Source organism: Acomys minous (assembly GCF_964271855.1).
Source record: "Acomys minous genome assembly, chromosome: 6".
NCBI lineage: Eukaryota > Metazoa > Chordata > Mammalia > Rodentia > Muridae > Acomys > Acomys minous.
Window position 1 is genome coordinate 90701817 of NC_140487.1, and position 26744 is coordinate 90728560.

Sequence of the window (26744 nt, forward strand, 5' to 3'; positions counted from 1 at the left end):
CTCTCTTGCAAGAGATCACTTGGCCACCTATAGCATCGGTACTCAACCTGCTGTGTGCCGCAACCTCCTTCATGTACCCTGCATATCAGATATTTACAGTAAGATTCATATCAGTAGCAGAATTACACTTATGAAAGAGCAACAAAATGCTTACGTGGTTGGGGGCCATCACAACATGAGGAACGGTGTTAAAGGGCTGTAGCATTGAGAAGGGTGAGACCCACTGGCCTTTAGCATGCCTCTAGACGCAGGACGCTGGGCCTTCCTGTCACATCCCTCCTGTCATCCATAGCTGGGACTATAGGGAAAAGGCTTCATGCAGGAAACATTTGTTGGATATGTCTCTCTTCCAGGCACTTTTTGGGCATGAGAAACTAAATGGGTAAGACTCTTTGTCTTAAACACTTTCTTAAAAACAGCAAATAATTAGAATGCAGTGTTTGCTTTGCTCTTGGGCCTTTTTACACTACTAACGTGTGGGTGCTGTAGGTAATTTAGAAGGCCTCCGATTAAGGAATTTATTTTTAATTCTCTGGCTGAAGAGGAAATGAACAGTATCCCATGCAATAGGAAAGTCTGAACAAGGTTTTAAGAGTTGTAAAAGAGGCTGGCCTGGCCAGAGAACTGAAAGAAAAGCCTGTGACATCTCTGGAAAGGAAAATTAGTTGAGGAAGTGCAGTTACATAATAAATTTGGCCTCCCTGGACCTTCTGTCCTCATCTCACTGTTGCACTTGGCATCTCCTGTGGGCACCACAAGCCCCCCTACTCTCCACGCCACTGGTGCCCATCTCAAACTCTCACCCCCTCCAACTCATCCAGTTCCAGAGCCAAAGGCCATTTCATAGGCACTAAGTGCTTGTCCGACGTCTTCAGTGCTGCTCTGGCAGGACAAACCCGCGTTACCTCGGCTGTCTCTTGCCATGTTGATGCAACGTGGACCGCACAGTTGGGCATGAGTGGGTAAAAGAGCAACAGATGAAAAAGCATACTTACCTGACCACTGAGTGAAGTTCCCAGAGGTTGAAATGAGTTCTGGCGACCCTCTCTCTCCCACACAGTCTCTCGTGACGGCAGAGTTCCTCAGAGATGGTCTAAGAGAGTAGTGGAAGGGCAGAGGAGGTGAAGGGCCTGCAGTGTGAGCATTAGAGGAGACGAGAAGCGTGTGAAACTTCTGGAAAGTGGAAGTAGATGAGGAGGTACAAGGTTGAAGGAGCAAGGTTCTGGAGAACCCGAGGACCCTGAGCAGGCAGTACGTGTGAGGTTTCCACATGTCACTGCGCCTCACTGAACCTCCCAGCAGGTAACAAGGTCAGCCCTCAGGACTTGCATCAGATTTAACCTCTTTCATTGAGCACTTTCTTAACAAATACTTATAGGTGCTGGCCAACAAGGATGCAAGAGTGGACAACGCTGTGGCTGCCCTGCCTCTGTCTCAGCACTTAGGGCTTACTCAGAGATGTTATGCAGTTAGTAACAGTGGCAGTGAAGGGAAAGATTTTGAAGGAGACTTTTTGTTGTAAGATACATAACACAGATGACAGTCAGTAGGTATCAGTCCTCTGTCCTTTTCCAACATGTCACTGAAAAGGGTCCTCAAACTAAGGAAAAATACTTTCCCTTTTGTTGAAGGGCTTCATGCTTTTTCTCACATTCACTTCTGCTCTGCCGTTCTCTGGTTCAGACTCTCTGCGAGCCTAGCCAACCTGGGAGGCCTCCATGTAGGCTACTGGGATCTCACCCAGCCCAGGCCTCATGCCAGGATTACTTCTGCCTCAGCCCAGCAACGCCTGTGGCAGCTCTTGTTCACAGACGACATTCAGGAAATGAAGAGGGAAGGGGCCAAGGACCAAAGAGCTGCCACTTGTGCTGACGACATTCCTAGACCACACTCAGCCCAGCTCTGCCTTCTAGGATCACTTCCGCACTTACCCTACCATCTATATGTGTAGATTGTCAGACTGCCCATATTGCGGTCAGGCAGGGAGCCTGTGTTTTGTCTCCATTGCCTTCACTGTGTGAAGATACCTCATCAAGGGCTGTATGCAACCGCCGCTTGCCCATCCTCCAAATGTATGTCCGTTGTTCTGAGGCAGTCCTAGTCTCCTCCAGATGTGCCATGGCTGCTTTTGCTTTTGTTCCAGAGCCCTCTTGCCAGACACACAGGGCTTGTGACTGTCAGTCCCCTATTTCTCCAGCTGCCTGAGAGTGAATCTCTCAAAGCCACATAGCTGATCACTGGCATTGATCAGGTACGTAATAGATTCACGCTGAAGGAATGAGGCCAAGCCAGATTGCCTCTGTCCTTGTAGAAGCTAAGAAGGTGCATAGTCACTGCCTTGTGTGAAAGTGGTCCAGGCCATCCTCCAGGGCATGGAGAGCTCCACAGAGGCTGATCAGCTGCTCGGCCTACGCCACAGAGGCAACGCCCACCGGCCCTGCTTGGAACCCCTTTCCTCTTCCCAAGGCCCTCGCTCATTTCCTTCATTCTTTTTACATCCCTATCCATGTTCAGATTCCTCTTAAGAAAGATCACTGTTCTCTAAATCTAAAATGCCTGTGTGCCACAGTGTGTGTGTTCTGTCTGCTTTCAGGAGTATGCACTTTAGTAAACTAGATGTGTACTTCAAACTCACTACAAACATCTAGAAACAAACATGGTTTAGTCCTTTTAAGAATATATCTAACACTGTGAACTCTTTGATTTCAAAATAAGTCAGAAGTGATAACGTCCAAACATGTATATGATTTGAAGCCACAGGTGACCTCTAGATCTCCTTGACATCACATCAAGAGTCAACTTTTCAGGATGAAGATAAGAGTAAAAGCATAGTACAGTTTCATCTCTATGTTGCGTCAACAAACAAACTGTTTTCCTCTGTGGTTCAGTCCTCATTTTACAAGAGGAATCATCAGGGCTTAAAGAGGTAGAGGATACAGGGTACAAGATCTAGCCCGCATCTTCTAGCCTGAGTCCATTGTGCACCCATCACATCTGTATATGACATAATAGTGTTTCAAGTGCTGAGGTATGAGCTTCTGCAAAAGCTGAAGTATTTTCTATTTGTTCTGGAATCCTCACTGTCTCTCAGAGCGCTTGTGTGGTGAGTGGGTTCCTGTGGGTTGTGTGTCAGAGCTTATATGCTGAATGGGTCTGTGTGAATTATGTGTTAGAGTTTGTGTGGTGACTGGGTCCCTGAATGACTGGAGGAGGAGAGGCTGGCACTACCTTTTGTGCCCTTGTCAAAGCTTTCTTTACTTGGCTGAGAGGTTTTTCTTCATGGAAGGTGTATTTTCCTCAAAATAAACCTCAAGTGTATGTCACTACCAGAATGCCAGTGGATCAAAAGGCCTTTCTTTTTATTCCTACTCTTCCCACAAAATGAAAAAAAGTTCCTTTGTTACCTAAAATATCTGTGCCAGAGTGCACAGTGTTGTCTGCTAGCGCAAGTGCTTATTATTGTGGCTAATTTGGTCACATGTGTTTGAGGCAGAACAATGCCTCAGAAATTTTAAAAAGCAAAACAGCAATCTGAAGCATTTGTTGTAATGAGATGTAAATTGCCAACATCGGGAGTGGAGCCGACTAAAATTTGCAATGAAATGATTCCCACCCACCCCCACCCCCACACACACACATACACACCACCCCAACATCTTAAATTAAAAGCACTAGAGGCCCTCCCTCTGCTCTCCAAGGAAACAACATGGGGCTTTTTGTTGAGATGTTTTCTGTTGGATTTTTGTCCTTTTCTTTCCTGATTCTGTAATACTGAACACATGCCTTACTGACTGATTCATTGGCCCATTCATCTGCGATGCTCTGATCCTCTGTCGTGTGCCTGCCTTGGTCCTCGGCTATTCAGTTGTCATCACCATCTTGCATGGTGTCCCTTGGTCAGCCCTTTTTTTGTAAGGAGGAAAGCTGAAGTGAATTTCCTAAGATCATTTGTCTTGGAGACATACCCATGTCTGCTAAAAAACCATTTCAGCGCCCCCCCTCCCCCTTTGCTGAGGCTGCTTGGTTTGTGCTTTCTGCATATACAGTGTGCCAGAGGGAGCAGGCTGCAGCAGAGAAAACCACTGGTGTTGAATGTCTCTGACCCAGACTGGTCTGAAATGCTCCTCCTTGAGAGTCAATACAGTAGCTTCAATGTTTGACAGAGCTCTGCTAGTTTCTGGGGAGATGAGTCTGGCCGTAGGAAAAGGGGCAGAAGTGGTTAGAAGGCCTCGGTGCAGGGTCTTGTGGCAGGTATGATGGGCAAAAACATACCAGCGGCGGGGGGGGGGGGGGGGGGGGCGGGTCCCCACTCACTGAGTCCATGACTTAGAGAGTCAGAAGTAAGTGCCAAGTAGATGTGTAGGAATGGAGAGTGGGGGCTAATTACTGAGTAGCCACTGGTGCTAGACTCTGACGTTCTTGTTCTTTCTCTCTTCCCGTGTGTGTGTGTGTGTGTGTGTGTGTGTGTGTGTGTGTGTAGATAGAGATACAGACGTTGATATGAGACATACATATATAGGTTTAACTCATTCGGTTTTCAATCTTGTCAAGTTGTCACTCCTTCTTTTCTGTGAGGCTAGGTCCGAGTTGTGTAAAGTATCTCTTGAGATAAGAATTTAACCAGGTGCCCAGTGAACCCTGGCCTCTGACATAAAAAGACAGTCCAGTCCCTGCCTGTGCTCAACTTCACAGCCTAGTTGAGGCACCAGATGCATCTATGGAGTGAGGATGGTGTCAGGAAGGGTACAAAGGAAGGTAAAACACTTACTTCTACTGGAGCAAAGTCACAGCCAGCCTACAGTACATTCAAACCCAGTGTTCAGTCCCAAGCCGGGAGGGAGAACTGTCTCTATTTGAAAGGGCAGGGTTCTATGGAAGAGTCAGGTCTTGAGTCACCAAAAAGAAGGTGTCTGTGTGGAGCTCTAGAGAGGGGTCTCAGGAGAATAGACTGACAGGACTTGGAGCCTGAGAGATGACACTCACCTCCTGATCTTCTGGTCTCTGCCAGTGTCAGTGCAGAGTCCTTTGTCTATAACCATAGCCCCAGACTGTCTATTATCATTAGCAGCTTCTGAAGTTTATCTGGTCAATATTTCTACTACTTGGACTGTACAAAGAAGTACAGACATCCCTTCCTACACTTCTTCCCCAACGTGCTACTTAGAGTGGAGCCTTACTTCAGAATCTTTGCCCATACCTATCAAAGACCTGCCCGTTCCAGCTCTTTGTGCCCTCTCATGACACAGAGAATGTCTAAGAGCCTGTCACGAGCCAGGTCCTACTCCAGGATCTGCAGCTGCAGTGTGACTAAAGCTGTGCTCCTGAAGAGCTTCACAGGACGATACTGAAAACAAGAGTTGTAGTTGGCTGCACACACAGCTTGTAAGTTATAAAATAGAGGCTGGATGGCTGTCCTGGGCCTTCATGATTGTGGTGGGGGACTTAATATTTTAAGTGTAAGGGGGTGGTAAGCAAGGAGTCACAAGGTTATGGTCATGTGAGAGTTATCTTTGGTAGCCATTGAGCCATTACAGTTCTTGGCTGAGACAAGGTCTCATGTAGTCCAGGCTGGTTGGCGACTTGCTATCCAGATGGGGCAGGTTTTGAACACCTGATCCTCCCAGGCATGAATGCTGGGATTAGGGACATAAGCCTTTGCCTAACAGGCTTCTCTCTTAGAAGGAAAAGGTTTCAAGGACTTTACAAAGATGATCTAGGAACCAGTGGATACAATGGCTTCCTCAGGCCATTTCTCCTGCCACTGAACATCATAGTAGGATGAGACAGGAAGCATGTCGCCCATCCTTATGGGGAAGTAGAGCAATTAGAATTTCCAGAGCCAAGGAAAGATCAAATGTTTTGTTTATTCATATCTTGAAAATTCACACCTGTGGAGGAGAAACTTTGGCATGTACTTTGGAGAGTTTGGATGCATTCTTTGTTATAATTCTTTCTTCTTTAGCAAACATTTGGAAAATACCCGCCAGGTTTTGTGCATAAGGGCGGAAGTGAAAGAGCTAAGCCTTGCATAGGGCACACTTAGGACGTACTGTCAGAAAGATAAGAGTGATTCTGTTCATCACCCAACCAGCTTCCTCATCTGCAGCTCATTCACTTGTAGTCACGAAACTACAACACAGCAGAGCCGGGAGTGGGGCTCAGTCTGTACCAAGATACTGTATGTGCTCTCATCTGCTCCATTTGGTGGTCAGCTTTGTGCAAAGTTTATGCTTGCATCTTTGGGGTCTCTCCTGCAATGGGCAGCTGCTAGCTGCCGGCAACTCAGGGTTTGTACTCTTATTCTGGAAAGCCCTGTCGTAAGAACTTCTGCCTACAAACTCGCAGAGACAGTCACTCTATCAGCCAAAATCTAGAACAGGGCAACTGAGCATAGAGCTGCAACCGGATCATTACGCAAGGATTCAGTAAACAAAGAGCTTTGTACCCAGTTGTCCGTACAACCAGGGTAAGAAGGTGCACTCCAGTGTTGCCACTTAAGGTTAACGCAGAGTAATGTACAGCTCCATGATTTTTGAAGTTGTCTCCTAGACAAGTTAATCGAATCATTTGGCCTTATTTAACCATTTTCTCTGTTCCTTGGTAATCAAGACACAATAGAAAATTTTAAAAGAAAAATACTCTGTCGCTATCAAAGCTAGTAGGAAAAAAAAAAAGAGGGCCCTCTAGAAACAGCAACTTTTTCCCCAGCTTCCTTTCACTATTTAAATCTCCTGTAATTTGTGTTGATTGCATTAAAATAGAAAGTGAATGATCGCTTTATTGGGTAATCAGTAGCTTACTCTGTGTTGTATTTTAATTTCTTGGTTAGAATGCCCTTGCTCAGATCCCAGGTCCCAGGAAGGTGGAAGTCCTTTTCATCTCTCCCCATAGCTTTCCTGATTTCCCTTCGTCCACATGGCCCTCGCCATCACAGGCCTCAGAGTTGAGCTTGCTGGCATGCCCGCAGTTTGCCATCCCTTCTCCAGCAGTCTGAACAGAGCCTCTTTCCTATGCAGAAAGCTGAGTCTCCTGCCGTTCTGCATAGACACTGACACCCTGGAAGTTTTCCTCAGTCGTACGTAATTACTAAAGTCTAGTTAATTCTTGCCCTTTCATTCCACCTCGTGCATTTCATGCCTCATAGTGCTTTGAAGTCTGGGTTTAAGTGTAGCATAAAGGACAAAAAGAAAAGCAGCTAGCTATTTTTTTTTTTTTTTAGTGCCACCATATACTGATAGATGCATAGTTAAGAATATTTGCCTTTTATTTTCCTTGGAGTTCTAGACAGATCTCTTTTCTTAACTGCCTAGGTCCCGCCATTGACTTGGAAAAAGTAAAGTCAGAATGTCTCGAGCCCGAGCCGGAGTTACGGAGCACTTTCAGTGAGGAAGCAAATACGTCGTCCTATTACCCCGCTCCTGCGCCTGTCATGGACAAGTATATCCTAGACAATGGCAAGGTAGTGTTCCTCAGCTCAACATCCATTCCCCCAGGTGCTTGTAGTCAGAGGGAAGGTGGAGAACACCGTGCGGTCCTTCTGAACCCCCGTGGGACTGCCTGGCCTCCCCGCCTGGCGACTGTGGACTTTATTACATCATAGCATAGGTTTGCCAGGACTTCCCCATCTTCCTCTTTAAAAAATTATTATGTCAAAATAACTAACCTGGCATTTTTAAATAGCTTATTAACGACGAAGATTTTTTTTTAAATGACTTCCTTTGCTAGTTTGAAATTCTTCCTTCCTTCCCATGAATCCAGGTACCCAGAGTGTAAGGTTAACTCGCTGTAGAGAGCGACTCGGTGTACAGTCAGTCATTCACCATTTGCAAGGTAGATGTTCCCAGCTCCCTGGTAGATCCTGGGGATAGAGGAGTAAATGAGCCGTACTCCTTGTCTCTGAGTCACTGGCCCAGAGCTCCGGGGCTACACATAATGCCTCCTATTTTCTCACATGACACTTGAAAGCAAATGATGAAAGAATACATAAGCCCTGGTGGAAAGGAGAAGTCTGTCGGATCCCTTTGTCCAGGCCCTGGTAAAATCCAGCTTTAGTGTTACACTCTTTCCACTACCACACACATTTCAGACTCACTTCTCCCTGGCCCGTAAGAGTCATCATCTCTGTCAGCTCGTTCATCTTGCCTCATGTTTTGGGTGGACTCTGGTTGATACTGTTCCCTAGTGAAAAGAAGCGGTTGTTTCACTTGGTTTGTCTAGATATAGCCCAACTATCTAGACTGAACCAACTAAAATGTTGTCGAGCTAAGGAAAAGAAACTTGTTGGTCTTCAGGGCTCTCTTGGATGTGCTGCCATGCCCTGCGTCTTTCACTGACCACTGACTGCTCTGCAGTGCCAGGCAGGACTTGATGGAGCAGCCCACAGGCCTTGTGTTCACGTCGCTCAGCAGCCTTTCCCAGGAAGCTTTGCAGAGGAGGGAGGTTGGAGGCCTGAGTCTTAGTTCATAGCATAGCTCTGCTTCTGTACTTCCTGCATGACGTCAGGCGGGCCCTTGGCCTTTCTGAGCCTATGCATCCCTGTCTGTAAGAAGCAGATGGGATTGACGCTTTCCATAGGCCATTTGGGAGTGAAAGTGTGCGTCTAAGTTTGGTAAACCTCCCAAACTGAAGAGACAATGGGAGAAGCATTCCGGGTCTTTTGATTTCCTTTCAGCAGTGGCCACATTGTGGAGTGATTGAAGAATTTTTCTTAAGTCGCTTCCAGGAGAAATCTGTTTCTCTCTTGCTTTGAAGGCTGCCAGGCAGCTCTGAGCTCTGCTGCAAAAGTAGCATTCTTTCCCAAGAAAATAGGCCTCAGAAACCTTATTTAATTTTTAACACACACATTAAACACGCTGCCTCTTGAAAATGCCTCTTTTGCTTTCTACCAGCCGCTGTTTTAAACCTCACCCAGCTTTCTCTGAGACTAATTTGTAGTCAGGTATAGGGCTCTGTGGACAGGAAGGAAAGGAAGCAGACACTAGAAACGGATGGCAGCTCCTCAAGGCAATAGGTGCCACATGCCGGCAGTTGGTTGCCCTGTGACTGTTCCTGGCTCTGCTGTCTTGCCTGACCTTCCATTCTGTGTGAGCAGAAGACCGAATCTCTGCAAGGCCTGCAAAGCTGGAACCTGATCCATTTGCTACTAGAAATGAGTTTCGTCCTGTAAAACACTTCACAAAGTAGTTCTTGAAGTTCATACTATCAGATGCCGTGTTTTTATAACCTTCTCTGACAAGGAAAGGTAACATTTTGATCAAATGTTACCATGGTTTCATGAAATGGGCTTGCCCCATAGATCACTTTCTGATTCTGATGTGCTTTATCTAAGATGTTTTTATTAAAAACAAACAAACAAAAAAAAAAACTCATTGAATTATAAGATTGCAAAGACCGTTACACAATCTACCTCATGACTTACCTGTTAAGTAACAGACCTTGAAAATGCATCCAGAGCAGGGCCTCATCTGCTCTGTGCCACATGTTAGAGACAGGAGGCAACCAAAAACCAGATCTCCTAGTTCCTAGGCCAGGGTTCTTTGCAGTCTGTCTTGCTGTGCCCCTGGGAACTGCACACTGCACCAGGCAGCCATGAATGTGCTGCTCTCAGCAGCCCTTGTCTCATTGCTCAGCGTGGACCTGTGATGGATCTTTCTGAGACCAAGGGACCATTTCTCTGCATGCCATGACACTGCCGTTGTACTCAGGCGGATGCTAGAAAATACTTTGTTCTCTTAAGGAAGAGCTGCTCATCAGAGATGAAGCCATAACGATATATTAAATATGTCCATATGTTTAATATTGTTTTGAGTTTAGAGTAGTCTTGATCACTCTGCAGGAGGCAGAAGGGGGGAAAGCCTTTGACCTCTCCCAGCTGCAGTAATGGCTGTAGGTAGGCTGATACTTCACAGGGAGCGTAACAACCCTGTGGCAGCTAAGCAATCTTTCCCAGATTGTGGACTGGGTAAAATGAAAATCCGAGTACCTGAAAATGACAGGAATCTGTCATCTTAAGGACATCCCTTCCTTTCCTGACCAGAGAGATGCAAGGGCAGAGATGCTGATGGAAAAGAAGGTCAAGGGTGTAGCAGCCTCTGGCCGTAAATTCTCACACTCCGTTTAGTGCCTGGCTTACCCCTCTGTGAACTGGAGGATGAGCTGTCTGTTTGAGAAAAGTGAGGCTCAGATAAATATGGTGACTGGCCCACGTTAATCAGCTGACAGAAGAGACAGGATCTACAGCCGGGCATGGCAGCTCAGAACCCATCCTCTTCCTGTCTCAGCACTGGAGGAAAGAGGTGGATGTGTTCAGGGCCTTTAGAGAGGGATGGACTTGGTGGTTTAGTGAGAAAATGGAGGCAGGTTGAGGAGATCATGTCTGATGTGCTAAGAAATAGGAAATTGTTCAAGTTTCCAAAGGGTTGACATAAAGACACAGAATTGAAGCCTGCGGAGGTCATCCAGTCAAAGGAGAAGAGCAGTGTTTTAGGGAAGAGCTTGTCAGTGATTACAAGATGAGGCCCATGGAGCAGCCACTGGAGAGAAAGCCAGTCATCCGGGCTGTGTTCCAGTTTGCATCTGCCCGTAGTGTTCTATACTGGGAGCTGGCCCAGGATGTGGCCTGCAGGTGCAGAAGACGCCAAAGGAAACCTATAATAACCAGGGACTGCTGTGTTAGCTGTGCACTTTTCAACCACATCAGCCCCACCTCGGCACTCGGGCTCCATCAGGGCCGGCCAGGAGGGCATGAGCTAGGCTACTCAGATTTCAGACTGAATTTTGATTTTTAAATTAGCTGATTAGTTCCTCAAATTTGTGTGCACATGTGTAAAATGGGGAACGCAGTTTCTACCTGCTTCTAACCCTTTGGCCATTATGAGGATTAAGGAAGTTGAGTTCATTATAGGCACTCAGAAATGTGGCTCCCTTTTCCTCTAGACCACTGGCTTACATGATGACTTCATCTCTCTCCCAGAGTAATAAATCAAGCCAGGTGGTGTAGTGCAGTCAAAAGGCTGATGCAGGAGAATTGCTGCTTATGTCTCTGGTGTTCTCTTTCAAAATCTAGTCTAGAGCAAACTCCCTAGTCTCCCTCCGATCTCAGGAAGCTTGTGTGGCTGGCTTCAGTGTGTCATCAAGGGAGGGACACAGGTCCGTCTGGGCCTTGCACTCAGCGTGCCTACCCACCTGGCACAGACTGCCCATCTGCAGTTCAGAAGTGAACAGGGAAAAAGGCCGAATTTGACCTTGGGCTCTGGTTGCTAAGCCAGCCCCAGGCAGCACATCTCAGCCCAGCCCTGCTTTTCTTTCCGAGCAGAACAAACTGAGTTGCAGTACTGAAGTGCTCAGCACGGAGAGGCCAGGTAGGTCTCGTTCCCTGGCCCTCCCACAGTGGGCTGAATGATCTTTTGAGCAAAAGAAGGTGAAGCTCGATGTGCCATGTGCCGTGTCGAGCATTTGCCTAGCAACTAGAGTGAGCAGCCTGGTTGTTTTGTTTTGATAGATAGAAAACCGAGGTAATTGATGAAGGGCTGGCCTGGCTGCCCGTCCCTGTGTCCACCTTTCTTCACATGCCAAACTTCAGTGGGATCTTTAATCATTTCGTGAGCAATTGTTCTTACATCCTGCCATCAGTGTGTGTGTGTGTGTGTGTGTGTGTGTGTGTGTGTGTGTGTGTGTGTGTGTGTGCGCGTGCATGCGTGTGTGCCATCTCAAGCCAGGACCTCTCCAAGATGTCTCCTGACCATGCCTTGGTGATGATCAGCAGGTCTTTAAAAAAAAAGAAGGGCCTTTGGCAGAGATTTCTTACATCACTTGGAAAGGTCATCTCATTAGCAGGCCCCTACCCTCCATCCCACACAGGCTATTTCCGTGTCCACAAGGACAACAGAACTCAACCTAAAGGGCAATGTCTATTAAATGTTAGAACTATTGTTTTAAAATAATGAATATTACTATTGGTCTACTAGTTGTTAAGGGCCAAAAAATGGGGGGCACATTTTAAAGCTGTAGATCATTGCTCGGCATTGTGGAAGCAGAGAATGTACAGTGATTTACTGGCTCTCACTGTCACTCTGGCTGTGTCTCTTCTAGGCCACACGATACCGTGTTCTGGTGTGTGTGCTACCGAAATCAAACCGGATACATTGTGGTTGCGTTTAGTTTCTTAAAATGCCAGGTGTTCTGAGCCAGAAGGATGAACTTTGAGATGAAATCCAAGTCTCCCACTTCGTAGATAGGGAAGCTGCAGTTTGAGCTGGGGAAGGGCCCACACAGCCACACGCCTGCTGGCTGCAGAGCCAGGCAGCTGCTCTGCCCCTGCCAACTGGCAGGGCTTTTATAACTTAGCTCTAAATTGGAATTATCTAGGGAGCTAAACTATCCTGATGTCTAGGCCACACCCAGACCAAATATAGCCAAATCTTGGAGAGGAGGCCTAGCCACCAGTGATTATTGCAGCTGGCTGAGTCCTGCCCTGCATGCAGCCTCCACCATCTTAGTAGGAGCTATGCCTTAGAGTGTGCAGGTACAAGAGGGTCTGTGTCCTGAGCATGGCTGGGTCAGCAGCTGTGTAATAACACGAGTACAGTTTAGAATTCCAGCTCTGCCACTCAAGAGTGGAGTGACTTCTAAAGTCACTTCACCTTTCCGGACTTGGTTTTCCCATCAGAAATGACAATGCTGTCATAGCACCTTCTGTTTAAGAGAAGGAAGTCGGGGCTTCAGAATTAGGCCTGGTGCATTGCAGAGATTCCAGTAGAGACGCTGTTTGTTGCATCTGTGGCGTGAAGCCCTTACACCGGGGAAGTGGAGTTTGAAAGGACAGAAGCGGCCTCCAGCTGCCTTCCTGTCGGACTGAACAGGTGTGGTGTTCTTACCTCTTTCAGGTCCATCTGGGAAGCGGGATTTGGGTTGACGAGGAGAAATGGCACCAGCTACAAGTAACCCAAGGAGATTCTAAGTACACGAAGAACTTGGCAGTCATGATCTGGGGAACAGATGTTCTGAAAAACAGAAGTGTCACTGGAGTTGCCACAAAAAAAAAGAAGGATGCAATCCCGAAGCCACCCCTCTCTCCTCACAAGCTAAGCATCGTCAGAGGTAGCTCACCTAGTGGGAGTGCAATGCTGGACCGCCTGTCCTTCACTCTGTCACAAGTGTTTTATGTGGGGGTTCAGTTAGGTGGACGCTTCCTGGAGCCCCTATATGCCAGGCCCTGAATGGGACACGGGAGCATAGAGGCAGATGTCATAGCTGTCGCCAGAGATCTCACTCTGGACAGGACAAGTGAATGTGGACAGTGGCACAAATACAACTCAGGGGGCAGTGGTTGTGCTGGGAGTTGTCAGGAGGGGAGGATGCCCCTCGCTGGAAAAGCTGCAAAGAGTGCCAGGGAGAGGGATTGCTGACTAGGGCCTTTCAGCGCTCATCAGAGGCAGAGGTGGGGTGAGTGAGGAGAAGAACCTCAGGAGGCGCAAGCACCTTGTGTCTAGAGAGCAGCAAAGGTCGAGGCTAGGGAAACTTCTTATTTTAGTCATGTCTAGAGCAGTCGATGAGATAGAGCTGTTTATGCAGCTTTCTTTCTGGAGTTGGGGAAGGCAGGCAGAGAATCAGGGTGTCATCTGTCATCCAAAGACATGGCTACGGCCCATACTTCTCTCTCTCTCTTTCTCTCTTTCTTTCTCTCTCTCTCTCTCTCTCTCTCTCTCTCTCTCTCTCTCTCTCCTCTCTTCCTCCTTTCCATCCTTTCCACCCTTCTTCCTCTGCTTCCCTGTTCCTTCTTTCCCTCCTTTCCTCTTTGCATTCTCCTTTCTCCTTTTTTGTTTGCTTGGGGGTTTTTTTCTCCTTTTTTTTTTCTTGTGTTTTGTTGTTGTTGTTGTTATTTTGTTTTGTTTTGTTTTTTGAGACCAGGTGTTTGTGTGTGTAGCCTTGACTGTCCTAGACTAGCTTTGTAGACCAGCTGGCCTTGAACTCTCAGCGACCCACATGCCTCTACCTCCCAGAGTGCTGAGATTACAGGGGTGCGCTACCATGCCTGGCTCCTTCACATTCTCTTCTTTCGCTTGCCCGCCCTCTCCATTTCCTCAGTCCTTACTCTTTGCTGGACCCTCTCTTGGGCATCAAAAACACAAAGGATAACACAGAGTGCATCTACAAGGAGCTCAGTCTGATGATGAAAATAAATATAAGAACAATAGTACTATATAGCCAGTACAAAGTAAGGACCAGAATAAATGCAGTAAGCACTAATTATTATGACTACTTGTTATAGCCCATTATAATACAGCAATATCTCTCTTAAACACTTTTACACATTAACTTACTACCCCGGCAGCAGCCCTACTATTGTTATCATCCTTTTCACAGATAAGGAAACTAGGCCACGGGGGTGGTAGGTACTTCTACCCAGGTTATAGTAGCTAGTGGGAAGAAAGCCAGGAGGCCAGGGGTAGCTTTGAAGTCTGTTCCTAAGCACTGTTCTCTAAATGTCTAGGTCTGCCACATTTTGATGTACAAAGTAAGACTCAGTCAGGTAAATGTCTAGTTTGAGCTGCTTTTATAGTTGAGCGCATTCTGGGGCCAAATGACAGATACATTTATGATGCAGTCAGGCAGCTTTGGGTTCTCTTGAGTTTCATCCATGATACGATGAGACAAAGGGCTGTATCAGCTCTGATGGGGAGAAGGCCCGTTGGAACAGATGGCATCCAGCTAAGAGTGCCACTGCAAAAGGCAGCCTGGGAAGGTCAGAGGAAGAGTGGGTCAGGCAGAGACCAGCATGCTCAAGTGAAGAAGCTCAGGGGGAGAGAGAAATGGCTGCGCAGCTGAAAGTGACGTCAAAGAGGTGGGTAGGAGCCAGTCTGACAGAGAACTGAAAGCCACAGTGAGCAGCTTGGGTTTGCAGAGGCCCCAGACGCCATCAGTTGCAGGGGCAACCCCTGGGGAGATCAAAGGGCGCCAACACTGTCACAGACTAAGGTTGGAACACAGGCAGAGAATGACCAGTTATGTCAAATGTTCCAAAGGTCAAGGAAGCTAAGGTCACAGCTTTGAGGTTTCATAGTCTGGATTCAAACCCACTCGTTCTCGGCCTTTCTGGTGCAGCACAGGTGTCTCCCCTCCTGGCTAGCTCGGAATGAATTTGTGAAGCTTCATGAAACTTCATAATAGCTTCATAAAGAAGGCAGCCGTTTATTTTGAGATAATAAGGGGCAACCTTTAGTCAGCTGCTGTCTGAAATGGTGCATCGTTATTCAAGAGGTCGCCCTGAGAAAGGCCTTGCTTGGGAAGGCAACCCTGCTTTGCTCGGGAGATGCCAACCTCCAATTCTGTTACATTTGTCAGAATGTGGCTCAGCAGGTCCCAGGTAGCTTGAGATAACTGTCGTGGTTTGGTATGAAATTAACAGCTGAGTGTCTGCCTCCACTACAAGAGACTGCAGCTGACTTCTGCATGTTTAGTGCCCAGTGCAGTTCCCAGCCCTAAAGAAGGCTTGAACACAGGAAGCCCGAGGCCTTGAACCGACCCTGAGCCACAAGAGACTTGACTTCTCATTTTTCCGCTTTCTCTTCAGCTAATGGAAATCTTTAGCTGTTCACTGATCACTTCCCCCTCTTCTTTTGTTTCCTTGGCTGAACACCTGTGTGCTTTATTTTTTTTGTTGTTGTTGTTGTTGTTTGTTTTTTTTTGTTTTTGTTTTTGTAAAGGATCTTATTATGTAGCCCAGGCTGGCCACAAGTTCCTAGTCATCCTCCTGTCTCCACTGCTGTCTGCCGCACTGCCCCTGTTAAAGGCTCTGCACAGCGTTTCTTACTTACTTGTTGACTGTCTTTCTCCCTCTTCTCCATCAGCTTTGTGAGCATCTTGTTCGAGACTTAGAGAGAGTAAGCACTTAAGAGCCTTGGCCTTTCCCATGCAGCCTAGAGCCCTTCTGTGTTCCCTCTCTTAATGAATAGCATATGCAGAGGAGTACATCTCCCTCCCCCTCCGGCATGCTTGCCTCTCCATCTTTACTGTTTCTAAACATCTCTTAAACCCTCTCTGTCTGTCCAGACCCATGTGCGCTCTCCCTCCCTCTCTCTCTCTCTCTCTCTCTCTCTCTCTCTCTCTCTCTCTCTCTCTCCTGAAACCTCCAGACCCTTTCCCTCATTATGTAACCGGAGTGACCTCTCAGAAAGCAGACATGACCCCATCTCACCACCCACACCCCCCAGCCAGCCCACCCACCCCAGCCAGTTCAGAGTCCCCACGATTAGCAGTCAGCTTCTGACCATGTCATGCAGGCACATTCACAGTCTGGCTGCCGGCTGTATCTCAGACGGTAGTTTTTAGTTATTAGCAGAATGAACTGAGCAAGCCTCATTCACTCTGGCCTCAGGGGGATTCTCAAGTATTATTCCTCACACCTGGACCAGCCACATTCCCTCTCCCTATCCTGTTGTGCCAGCTACTGCTGCTCACAGTAGATCTGCTTGAGATCTTATCCCCCCTCCCCGGCCCCTTGAGAGATTTTTCTTGACCTCTTAGTGTCACTGAGTGCTTCCATCCTGAATCCTAGAGTACCCAGTACCTAGTTCAGTCCCCCCCTTCCCATCCCCCGCCCCCTTGGAGGCTTTCTGGACCCTTGGCTATGGCAGAGTAAACCAAGCTGGGGTTTCAGGCTTCCCATGCCAATGGGAATCTCTTGATGTTTTAATTTTTCACTGCAGCCAGGCAGGTTTGAGGTCTGTGTGCCATCCCACCACACAGTCACCATTTTTTTTTTTTTTAGCTTAATTATTTGAATGATTCCAGCTTGCATTTGGCTGGTTCCTCCTGGGCAAGCTGTCTGGCAGGACTGGGTTGTTTATGTTTATTTTGTGTGATGTGAGTATACTTTGCCACATTGGGCATATAAAAGTGGCAGAAGTCTTCACACTCGCAGCACTGGGAAGATTTTTCTCTTCTCTTTGATGTTAAAATCATACGCTAGCAGATAGCAGAGCGATGGGAGACAGCTGACCCTGCTCTAGAAAGATGAAAGCTGGAGGACAGAGCCAGGTCTTGCTCTGATGACAAACTCCAAAATGACAGTTAAACCTTATTAAAGTAGAATGACCTTTCGCGGAGTATCTAAGCTTTCTAAATGAGCCACAGCATTGCATTCTGGTTAATTTTTATAACTTTTTTTAATGGGACACATTAGCACTGTTATAAACCTTGTTAATTAAGCAATAATCTCAAATGCTCCCTTGCAGAGGGACACATTCCCAGCAACTGCAGGTGATTAATAAGGAGAGTCTAACAAAAGCCTTTTAATCAGAGCTGTTACCCCAGGAAATGAAGATGATTGGAATTCTGTGGAGGCCTTCCCGACCACATTCCACAATGTGTGTCCTTCTCTTGCCACTAACTCCCCTGGGGCCATCACTTCTACACTCCTGTCTTTTGCTTCTTTCTCCTGCTTTTATTGTGTTGAAGACTACAGGAGAGACAGAACTCCCTGGGTTACCTGACCTGACACAGGGTTGGATAGTGCCAGTTAGCCCAGCTTTCTCCGAGAGGCATCTGGGATGAGAGCCATGTTTGGGCCTGAACAGCTCTTGATACACTTCTCCCTGATTTAGATTAGGTCCAAGCAAGGTTGCTCAGCTGGTAACATAGTCCTGACTTAGGGAAGTGGGGGATGATGGGGTTTTATCAGATCATAATCTGTGCTTCCACAGGAAACTCCACAGGCATGGGAGCAGAGTGCCGGGTAGACTTCAGCCTCCTCACTCAGCTGGCTACTTCTGAGCAAGAAACAATGAGCAGAGCTTATAGCATGAAACCTGAAGCCAAGGTCTTCTGGGAGAGAGCACAAGACACTTGCTTTTTTTGAGTGCCTTGTAAAGGGAAGGGATTGTAGTTAGACAGAGAAGAGGACCCAGCGTCCTATCTCAGTCCTTACAGACAAGTGAAGATAGGCAGACTGAACATTCAAGGAACGGTGTTCAGGAGGCAGTGGAGGCCAGCTAAGGCACTTGTGTAAACCTCAGTGAAAAGGAAAAGGCAGCCTAGAGAAAGCACACTTGTGGCGCTTTGACACGTGCACACACACACACACACACACACACACACACACACACACACGCACGCACGCACGCACGCACAGCAGCAGTAGCAGCAGAAGCAGCAGCAGCAGTAGCATCAGTAGCAGCATGGATGGAGAGAAGAATTGGGCCTTACTCATACTTGGAGAGGCAGGATGTGGTGAAGCAGCCATGGCAACTGACCTGAACCGCCCTTTCACCCTAGTCCCCAGGCTTCTCCCATGTGAGTGGAAGATTTAGCATAACGTAGTTACAAGTCCCATCCCTGTATCATCTCTGTGATGTCTGTGGGTAGGCTGTGGTTGTCCATCACAATTCCTTATAGTTGGATTGTCACTCTGTTTTCTAAGTGAGGAAACTCAGGATCAAAGAAGTATTAGTTTCATCCATGATTATACACCCTACCCATACCCAGGCCCTTTTATGTCTAGGCTATATTTGGGTGGGTGCATGTGTGTAGTGTGTGTGTGTGTGTGTGTGTGTGTGTGTGTGTGTGTGTGTGTGTGTGTGATTAGTGCACATAGAGATTAGTCTTGTTTCTCTGGTGCCACTCATTCTATTTTGGGGGAAAGGGTCTCCTTACTGGCCTGGAACTCAACAATTATTACTGGTTAGCTAGCCAGTGAGCCCTAGGACTTCACTTGTCTCTGCCTCCCAATGCTGGGATTACAAGCATGAACCACTGTGGCTGGCTATTTCTGTATGAGCTCTGAAGATGGAATTCATGTCTTCCTGCCTTCCAGGCACAAACTTTCCCAACTGAGACCTCTCCCTACATGTTATATCTAGAATTTTTATATCTTCGCAGTCTTCCCTGGAAAACCATTCATTCATTCATTCATTCATTCAACATATACTTATGTAGTCTTTCTTCTTTATCGCTCACTGCACTAGGCTCTGGGAAATTAACAGTTCCACAAACATAAAACAATTGTAGCAATTTCATATGGACGCTGTATTCCTTATTGCTTGAAAAGTGAAAGGGGCTTAACATATGTTTGCTCTACATACTTCCGGGCATTCTTCTAAAAGCTGCTTTAGAGTTTGTTGTCCTAGTTAATGATGTGGGGATCCTAGGATAATAATTTATACCAAATCTCTAGTCTGGGAGACTGCTGAAAACCAGGCTTCAGTCAGGTCTTGTCCGGACCAGCTCTGCTTCACCATAGCAAATGTAGGATCCCTCAGAGAGTAGCTATCCTAAGCCTCATTAGTAGTCACCAATATGGGCGACTCCTTCACACACACACACACACACACACACACACACACACACACACCTTAAGGATGTGACAGTGTCAAGTGTTGTTGAAGTTATAGGGCAACTGTACTTACTCGTATCCATTACCATTTGAAAGGGTAATCGGTACATTTTGGGAAACAATTTGCCAGGCATCACCTAGTGAAGCAGAGCAGGCATACACCTCCATCTTCAGCATTGCCGTGCCTATGCTAGTAACTAAAGAATTTCTTAGATAAATAGATAAATAACCTCAGACATGGGCAAAGCTGTTTGCAATTTCAAAGCCACGTATCCATGGATAATCAAATGCACAGTTAAAAATAAGATAAAGTCCTACAATAGAATACTTCTCATCAATAAAGGTGGATGACCTTCACTGGGTGACCTGCAGCTGTATACTGCAATATTGTGTGTCCCACTGAGTAAAATCAGCAATCAGACCCATAGAAAGATGGGCACATTTATTAAAGGGCTGATGACAGGGAAAAATGTTTAGGGACATATACCCACATGATAACATTAAGAGATTTAAAAACAAAATAAAACCTAGGAGAGTGTTTACCATTGATGAAGATGGGAAGGAAGAGAAACTCGGCTTCCGGGGGTTTAGAGGAATGTGTTCATCTGGGTGGTGGGTGTATCCCAGTAACTGTAGACAGGGGCTCACTGTGTAGCCCTGCCTGGCCTGTACTCAATATGTGGGCCAGACTGGCCTCCCAGTTCACAGAGCTCTACCTGCCTCTGTGAGTGCTGGGATTAATGATATGAACCACCACACCTGGCTTTTACTATTATTTTCTGAGGATACATTTAGTCTTTTATCTATACTTTATGGCACAACTTTAAATAAATAACCATGTAAGCTAATGTGTCAGGAGACATGTGCTCTCCCTTCTCCTTAAAAGACTGGTTCCCAAGTTCACCATTAATGCTTGACCTTCCTGTCTCTTCCCTCTGTCTAGAGTGTTTGTATGACAGAATAGCACAGGAAACGGTGGATGAAACTGAAATTGCACAGAGACTCTCCAAAGTCAACAAGTACATCTGTGAGAAAATCATGGATATCAACAAATCTTGTAAAAATGAAGAACGAAGGGAAGCAAAATACAATTTGCAATAAACTTTGGATTTTTTTTCATAAAGCCTTTGCATTTTCCTTGTGTGGCGTGTGCATTTTGGGCGACGATGCCATCCAGATGGACCACACCAGGCATGGCCATGTCTGGGCAGGGGTTCTTCAGGGCACTGAAGTCAGTGTCTTGTTCTGAACTTGGACTTTCTACTTCAAAGAAGGCAGATGGATTTGCTGAGACTCAGCAGAGCCTCATGCCACCACCGGTGTTATTATGGGATGGGAAAAGCACTTTTCACAGGGCTGTAAAGCATCAGAGTAGCCTGTTGGGACCCAATATGAACTGTTATTTTTACCATTGGAGGACATCTGTCTCTGCTCCTCTATTTTGTTCTATAATAAAATTCCATTAATTCTTGATGTAGACAATTGTTCTCATTTTTTATATATATAATATTAAATATGTGGTTGCATGTGGCCCTCAAGGCCCTCTCTATGGAGAAACCTTCAGGGTGAAGGAGAGAGGGCCCATAAGGGCCATGGTTTCTGTGACACCTCTGAGGGGCAATCTCAAATCACCTCATGCTCTCTAACTTCCAAGGAGGAGCCTTGGACCACTCCGCTTTCCAAGGGTGATCTGTAATTAGCATCTGGAAGAATTAGCTCCCCTGATCATTCAAGCCTCTCTTTGTAAAGAAACGGGTACTGGGGGACTAATAATGTTGCAAGCTGTGGTGCAGAGTTTCATCCAGGAAATGGGCTACATCGGTGGCTGTCAGTTTCTTTATTCAGATGATCTTTTGCGTTATGTAATCATTGATCTGCTTTATTTGGTTGCTGGATCTTCGCAGAGTCCAGTACATGTTTTGGCAAACCACTTTGCATCTTCCTGTGCACTTTCGCTTTTCTTTATGCAATGCCAATAAAGTACGTGTGGCATTTTGGAAAGGGCAAAGGCTTTGGACAAATGCTTCCAGGGTCTAAACCTGGCTCTCCTGCTTGCTTTGGCATTAACATAACCTCCTGTGCCTCTGTTTTCTGTCCCATAAAAGGAGAATACCTGCCTCACAGAGTTGCTATAAGGATTAGAGATAAAATATATAACATATTCAATAAATGTCAGCAATTGTTGTTACTATCATTTTCTATTTTGGACTTTCAGACACTGGTGGAAGACTTTGATCTGTAACTCTTTAACCCTTAATTTGATTGTCTGTATACAAAAGCTCAAGGTTTAATATGTGGGGGTGCCACTCTGAGACCCTATATTTCAGTAAATCCAATAATCCTTTGTAAGGTAGTAATGAATTTAATAATCCTTTGTGAACCAGTGTGCGCTCACCATAGGATATATCGATATGAATTTTCTTCTGTAGTGTTTTCCCCGCTCTCTGTAAAGTAGCTGTATGATCTTAATGCAAACACATAACTTTCCAGAGTCTTATCAGTAGAGTGAGGAAGTCAGGCAATGTGGAAGAAAAATAGTAGCTGCTTACACAGCAGGACTTGTTACTTGCTTAACATGGCCTAATTCGTTTCCTAAGGTAAGGAGAGTTTGTGGTTGGTGTTCAGTAAGTTCTTGTTAAGATACATTTCCTTTTCAGCTGGGCATGGTGGCCCACCACACCTGTCATCCCAATACTCCGGAGGTGAGGCAGGAAGATCAGGAGTTCAAGACTAGCTTTGGCTACATAGTGAGTGTCTTAGCATTGCTATTGCTGTAATAACACACCATGACCAAAACTGACTTGAGGAGGAAAGCGTTTCTTTCAGCCTGTATGTCCTGATCACAGTCCATCATGAAGGGAAGTCAGGGCAGGAACCACAGAAGGGTGTTGACACTACTGGCTTGCTCCCCACAGTTTGCTCACTCTATTTTCTTATATAGTCCTGGACCACCTGCCCGGGGTGGCTCCACCCCAATGGGCTGGGCCCTCCTACATAAATCACCAATCACAAAAATGTCCTACAGGCTTGCCTAAAGGCAATCTGATGGAAGCATTTTTCTTAATCAAGAACCTCTCTTCTCAGATGACTCTAGCTTGTGTCCATTTGCCCAAACAAGAGCCAGCACAGTGAGTTTGTGGCCAGCTTGGGCTGCACGAGACACTGTCTGTCTCAAAACACAACAAAATAAAAGATAGGTTCACTTTTCCAGCATTAGGCAGTTGGGGCCTTTGTGAAACAAAATGCTCAAGAGACTAAAGCATGTGTCACTGTTGACCTCATCCCTTTTCTCCCTAATCATGAGGACACCCAGAGACTCCTGGCATCCCTGGAAGACTAATCCAATGCACAACTGCTTCCCGGGTGCCTGGTGATTCAGGGAGGGAAACTGCATAGCCACAGAAAAAAATGCATGGTGGGTATGAGAGCACTCTGTAACTTAGGATGCACATGCTGGGCACAACAGGACTGAGAGAGACTGGGTGGAGCCTGGCTCTTCACGTCCTTGTGTTACTACTCTGTGCATGTTATTTGACTGCTAATAATGATCCTAATTCAGATGTGTGTGGAGGGGAACCCAGATACTACCTGGAAGGGGGTTCTGTAAATCATTTTCCCCACCTACTATTCCCCATAGACTGTTTGAAATGCTTAATCTCCAGCTGTTAGTGCCATTGAGGAAGGTTCTGGAAATGTCAAAAGATGAGGCCTAAATAGTAGAGGGTGGTCATTGGAGGCAAGCCTTTGAAGCTTATATCCAGCCCCTAATTCCTACTGGGTGCTCGACTTCCTGATCTACCATGTGGATAGCATCCAACACATGCTCCCGCCATAATCTAAACCCCTCTCTCATGCCTTCCCCACTACAGTGAACAGAAATCATCTGCGACCATGAACCCAAACTGAGTCCTTCATCCCTTGTCATAGTTTTGTTTTGGTTTTGTTTTTTGTTTTTTGTCAATTTGAGACAAACTTAGACATCCTGGGAAGGAGGACCTTCAGTTGAGCAATTGCCTCTCACTAGCGAACCTGTTGTCATGCCAGTGGGTCATTTTCTTGATTACTAGTTGTTGTGGGAGGGCCCAGCCTACTGTGGGCATGCTGTCCTTGGGTGGATGACCCTGGGCTGTGTAAGAAATAAAGCTGAATGTGAATCTGGAAGGGGGCCAATAAGCAACATTCCTCCATGGTGTCTGCTTCAGTTTTTTCCATCCAGACTTGAGTTCCTACTTTGGCATCCCTTAATGATGGACTACCTGTAGGTCCAGTAAGTTCTTTCCTACACAAATTACTTTTCGAAAGAATGTTGTAGCTCAACAACAAAAGCCTAACTAAGACAACCCCTAAGTTGATTCTTACAAGTATTTTGGCCATAGTGATGAGAAAGAACTAATAGTGTCTCTCTCTCTCTCTCTCTCTCTCTCTCTCTCTCTCTCTCTCTCTCTCTCTCTCTCTCTCTCTCTCTCAGAGAGAGAGTAGGTGTTAGAACAGCAGAAACAAGAGAGACCCTGCCTTAAAACCAACACAAGGCCAAAAGAGAGACCCACCCCTCCATGTTCTCTTTTCCTCAATAGGTAGGTAGATAGATAGATAGATAGATAGATAGATAGATAGATAGATAAAAATGTTGTCTTTCCTGAAAGATAAGTGGGCTGTTACAGTGGCTCTGAATCTAGCCATATAATCTCAGAGTATATGTAGGAGTAGCCAAGCCTCAGTTACCCATAATAATCATTCTCATTAATTCATGTCATTAGGAGATATTGAAGATAATTATATCATAATAATTTATCTCGTTTAAACCTCTACATAAAGCTTGAAAGTTATCTGTGTAGCAGAAAATCTTCATAATGTGCTTAAAATACAGGCTTTGAAGAGCCTGATTCAGTGAGCCTGGGACAAAGTAAGAATGTGTATTTTAACACAAGCAACTTTTTTGAAAAGTACCAGTTTCTTAGAACTCATTACGTATGCACACCAATGAAGGAGTAAGAGTGTTTTCTAGGTAAACAGAAACCTCTACCGGTCCTTAAAATTACCTGCAGATATTTGCAATGGAGTCTATGTTTCTGCTCCACTAACTGGGATCTTCCCTAGAACCTTGTTTAGAGCTATTGGTCACACTCCCAGAGTTCTGTTTGATTTGGTTTAGTACAGAGGGTAGCATTCTGTCTAGAAACTAGTGGTCTATCCCTAGCTTTTTGTTTTCTTCTTCTTCTTCTTCTTCTTCTTCTTCTTCTTCTTCTTCTTCTTCTTCTTCTTCTTCTTCTTCTTCTTCTTTCTTCTTGCAGGGGGCAGGTGCAGTTCTAGACAGGATTTTTCTGTGTCTCTCTGGCTGTCCTGAAACTCATACTGTAGACCAGGCTATCACAAACTCACAGAGACCCACCTGCCTCTGTCTTCCAAGTGCTGGGACTAATGGCATGTGCCACTACTGCCCCAATCTCTCCTTAGCTTTCACACTTGGATTCCTCTGATTCTTGTGGTGGGCCAATGTATCTTGTTGGGCAAGATGGCAATACTGACTTGCCAGAACCAGAGTCAATCTTCAGAAATCCTGGCCACAAATTCCTTTGTCAAGTGAAACAAGAGGTTGGAACCCAGTTTATTTCTGGCCCAAGGAATGTGTGAGGAAGACCATTTCTCTCCTGCCCCAGTTTGTTTCTTGGATTCGGCTCTATATTGTAAAATTTTTAATTATAAAGAAATAGCTGGGCAGGTAGCACATGCCTGTAATCACAGCACTCAGGGAGGCAGAGGCAGGTAGATCTCTGTGAGCTCAAGGCCAGCCTGGTCTACAGAAGGAGTCCAAGACAGCCAAGGCTACAGAGAGAAACCCTGTTTCAAAAAGATAATAATAATAATAATAATAATAATAATAATAATAATAATAATAATAAAAACAACTTTATAGAAATTTTTTGCAAAGCAGGGAAAACATTTCAAACAACACTCCTGGAAATATTATGATGAGGATTTTGTCCAAGCATGTATGCTACACACAGGACCAGGTTTGCACTTAACCCTTCACATTTAACATGGTCGTTTCCATGTTGCTCCCTGGCGTTCATAACCATCAACTCTAACATCCACAAAGTGGACAGACATAAAGCTGCAGCTGAGTAAACCGGTTGGTTGCTTAAATCCTGACAGTATGGTTAACCTCCAGATATTCCAGGCCTTGAAGGGCTTCACTGCGTGTTCCACCCAGCCCAGCATTACAGAGAACTTGAGTCAGGTGGTAGCTGCATCCAAGTCCAATTCTCAGCTCTATGCTTAAAACCAGGCACTTTCTCTTAGCATCCCGTTTCTTGACTATAATGTAGAGTATCTAGTGTCTAGTTCCTGGGCTCTTAGGAAGTCTGTGGAGCTAACTGAAGAGCGGCAGCAAGAGTGGATAAATGGCCATCAGTGCTAATGTTGAAGATTCATTTCCTCTCCTGCCCTCCCCCTACTCCTGTTCATTTCTGTACCCGAGCATGCCCCTCTCCTGTCTCGCTCCTACTGCCCTCTTGTGCTGAGATCTTAGCTTTTATATCCGCTGTTACCTCCCTGGAAATCTTGTGCAAACTCTGCGTTTGTTGCGGTGCAGGCTGACTCACTGCACACTTCTAGCTTCTTCATTCACCTACCTCAGTCCGCAGCCTCTGCCTCCTGGCCCATTTATAGCTCCTTGGAATTTTAGATGATTTATAAGTAAAACTTGATGGAAATGTTTGTATTAATGTTCCCTTTACACTTTCTTTCGTTTTCTTAGTGTGGCTTCTCCTCAGCAAAAAGGAATGTCAGTTGCATTATTCTTTATGCTTGTAATGGGTGTAACCACTTTTGAAATTATTTTCTCAACTTAGTTGGCAAAAAAATGTGTTTTATTATATTTTCTTGTTGTTGAGACTGAAGAATTTTATTTCTTTTTTATAAAAACAAAAACGTCTTTAAAACCCATGATCATTTCTAGTAGAATGTATTTCCTTGTTTCCTCATTTTCCTGTGGACCAGCTCCTTTACTGTGGGCATAAAAATGTGTGCTTTGGCATCTACAAACAGACACAGCAACAGACTTCTCTAATCTTTAATTTTGGAGGGATTGACCAGTGCCTGCCAGGAAGCTTTACAAGGTCATGGAACCTATAGGTCAAAGATAATCTTGCAGATGTCCCTAGCTATTCTTTATACCATAACACTATTTAACCTTTTTTTTTAAAGCCTACTTTATTTAGGGTTCTTAAATATTTCAACCTCATATCTAACCCACCATCCAAAGGAAGGGAAGAAAGAATGTTAATAGGAAAAAGGGTTTGTGGACCTGTTCAGACGTAGCTCCTTTGGCCAATTCCACTCTGAGTTGTCAGGATACCAGCAGTCCAATCCAACAGCCAACACCAAACAGCCACACAAATCCATAGTGATGGCA

At 45.7% G+C, this 26744-nt stretch overlaps 1 protein-coding gene across 8 annotated transcripts in view; it reads left to right on the top strand.

Moving 5' to 3' along the window:
- LOC311600411 (BEN domain-containing protein 5) overlaps positions 1-26744 on the top strand; it is a 1156253-nt gene that overhangs the window by 950594 nt on the left and 178915 nt on the right. For 2 of the 8 annotated variants that reach the window (XM_084787053.1, XM_084787057.1), the window contains 3 exons: positions 7311-7459; positions 12885-13098; positions 20274-20801. The exons of the other annotated variants lie outside the window; for them this stretch is intronic. In XM_084787053.1, coding sequence (XP_084643179.1) covers positions 7311-7459; positions 12885-13098; positions 20274-20431 — 521 coding nt within the window. In that variant the 3' untranslated portion in view covers positions 20432-20801. Of the gene's footprint in view, positions 1-7310; positions 7460-12884; positions 13099-20273; positions 20802-26744 lie in introns of those variants that run through there. 8 annotated transcript variants of the gene reach the window in all.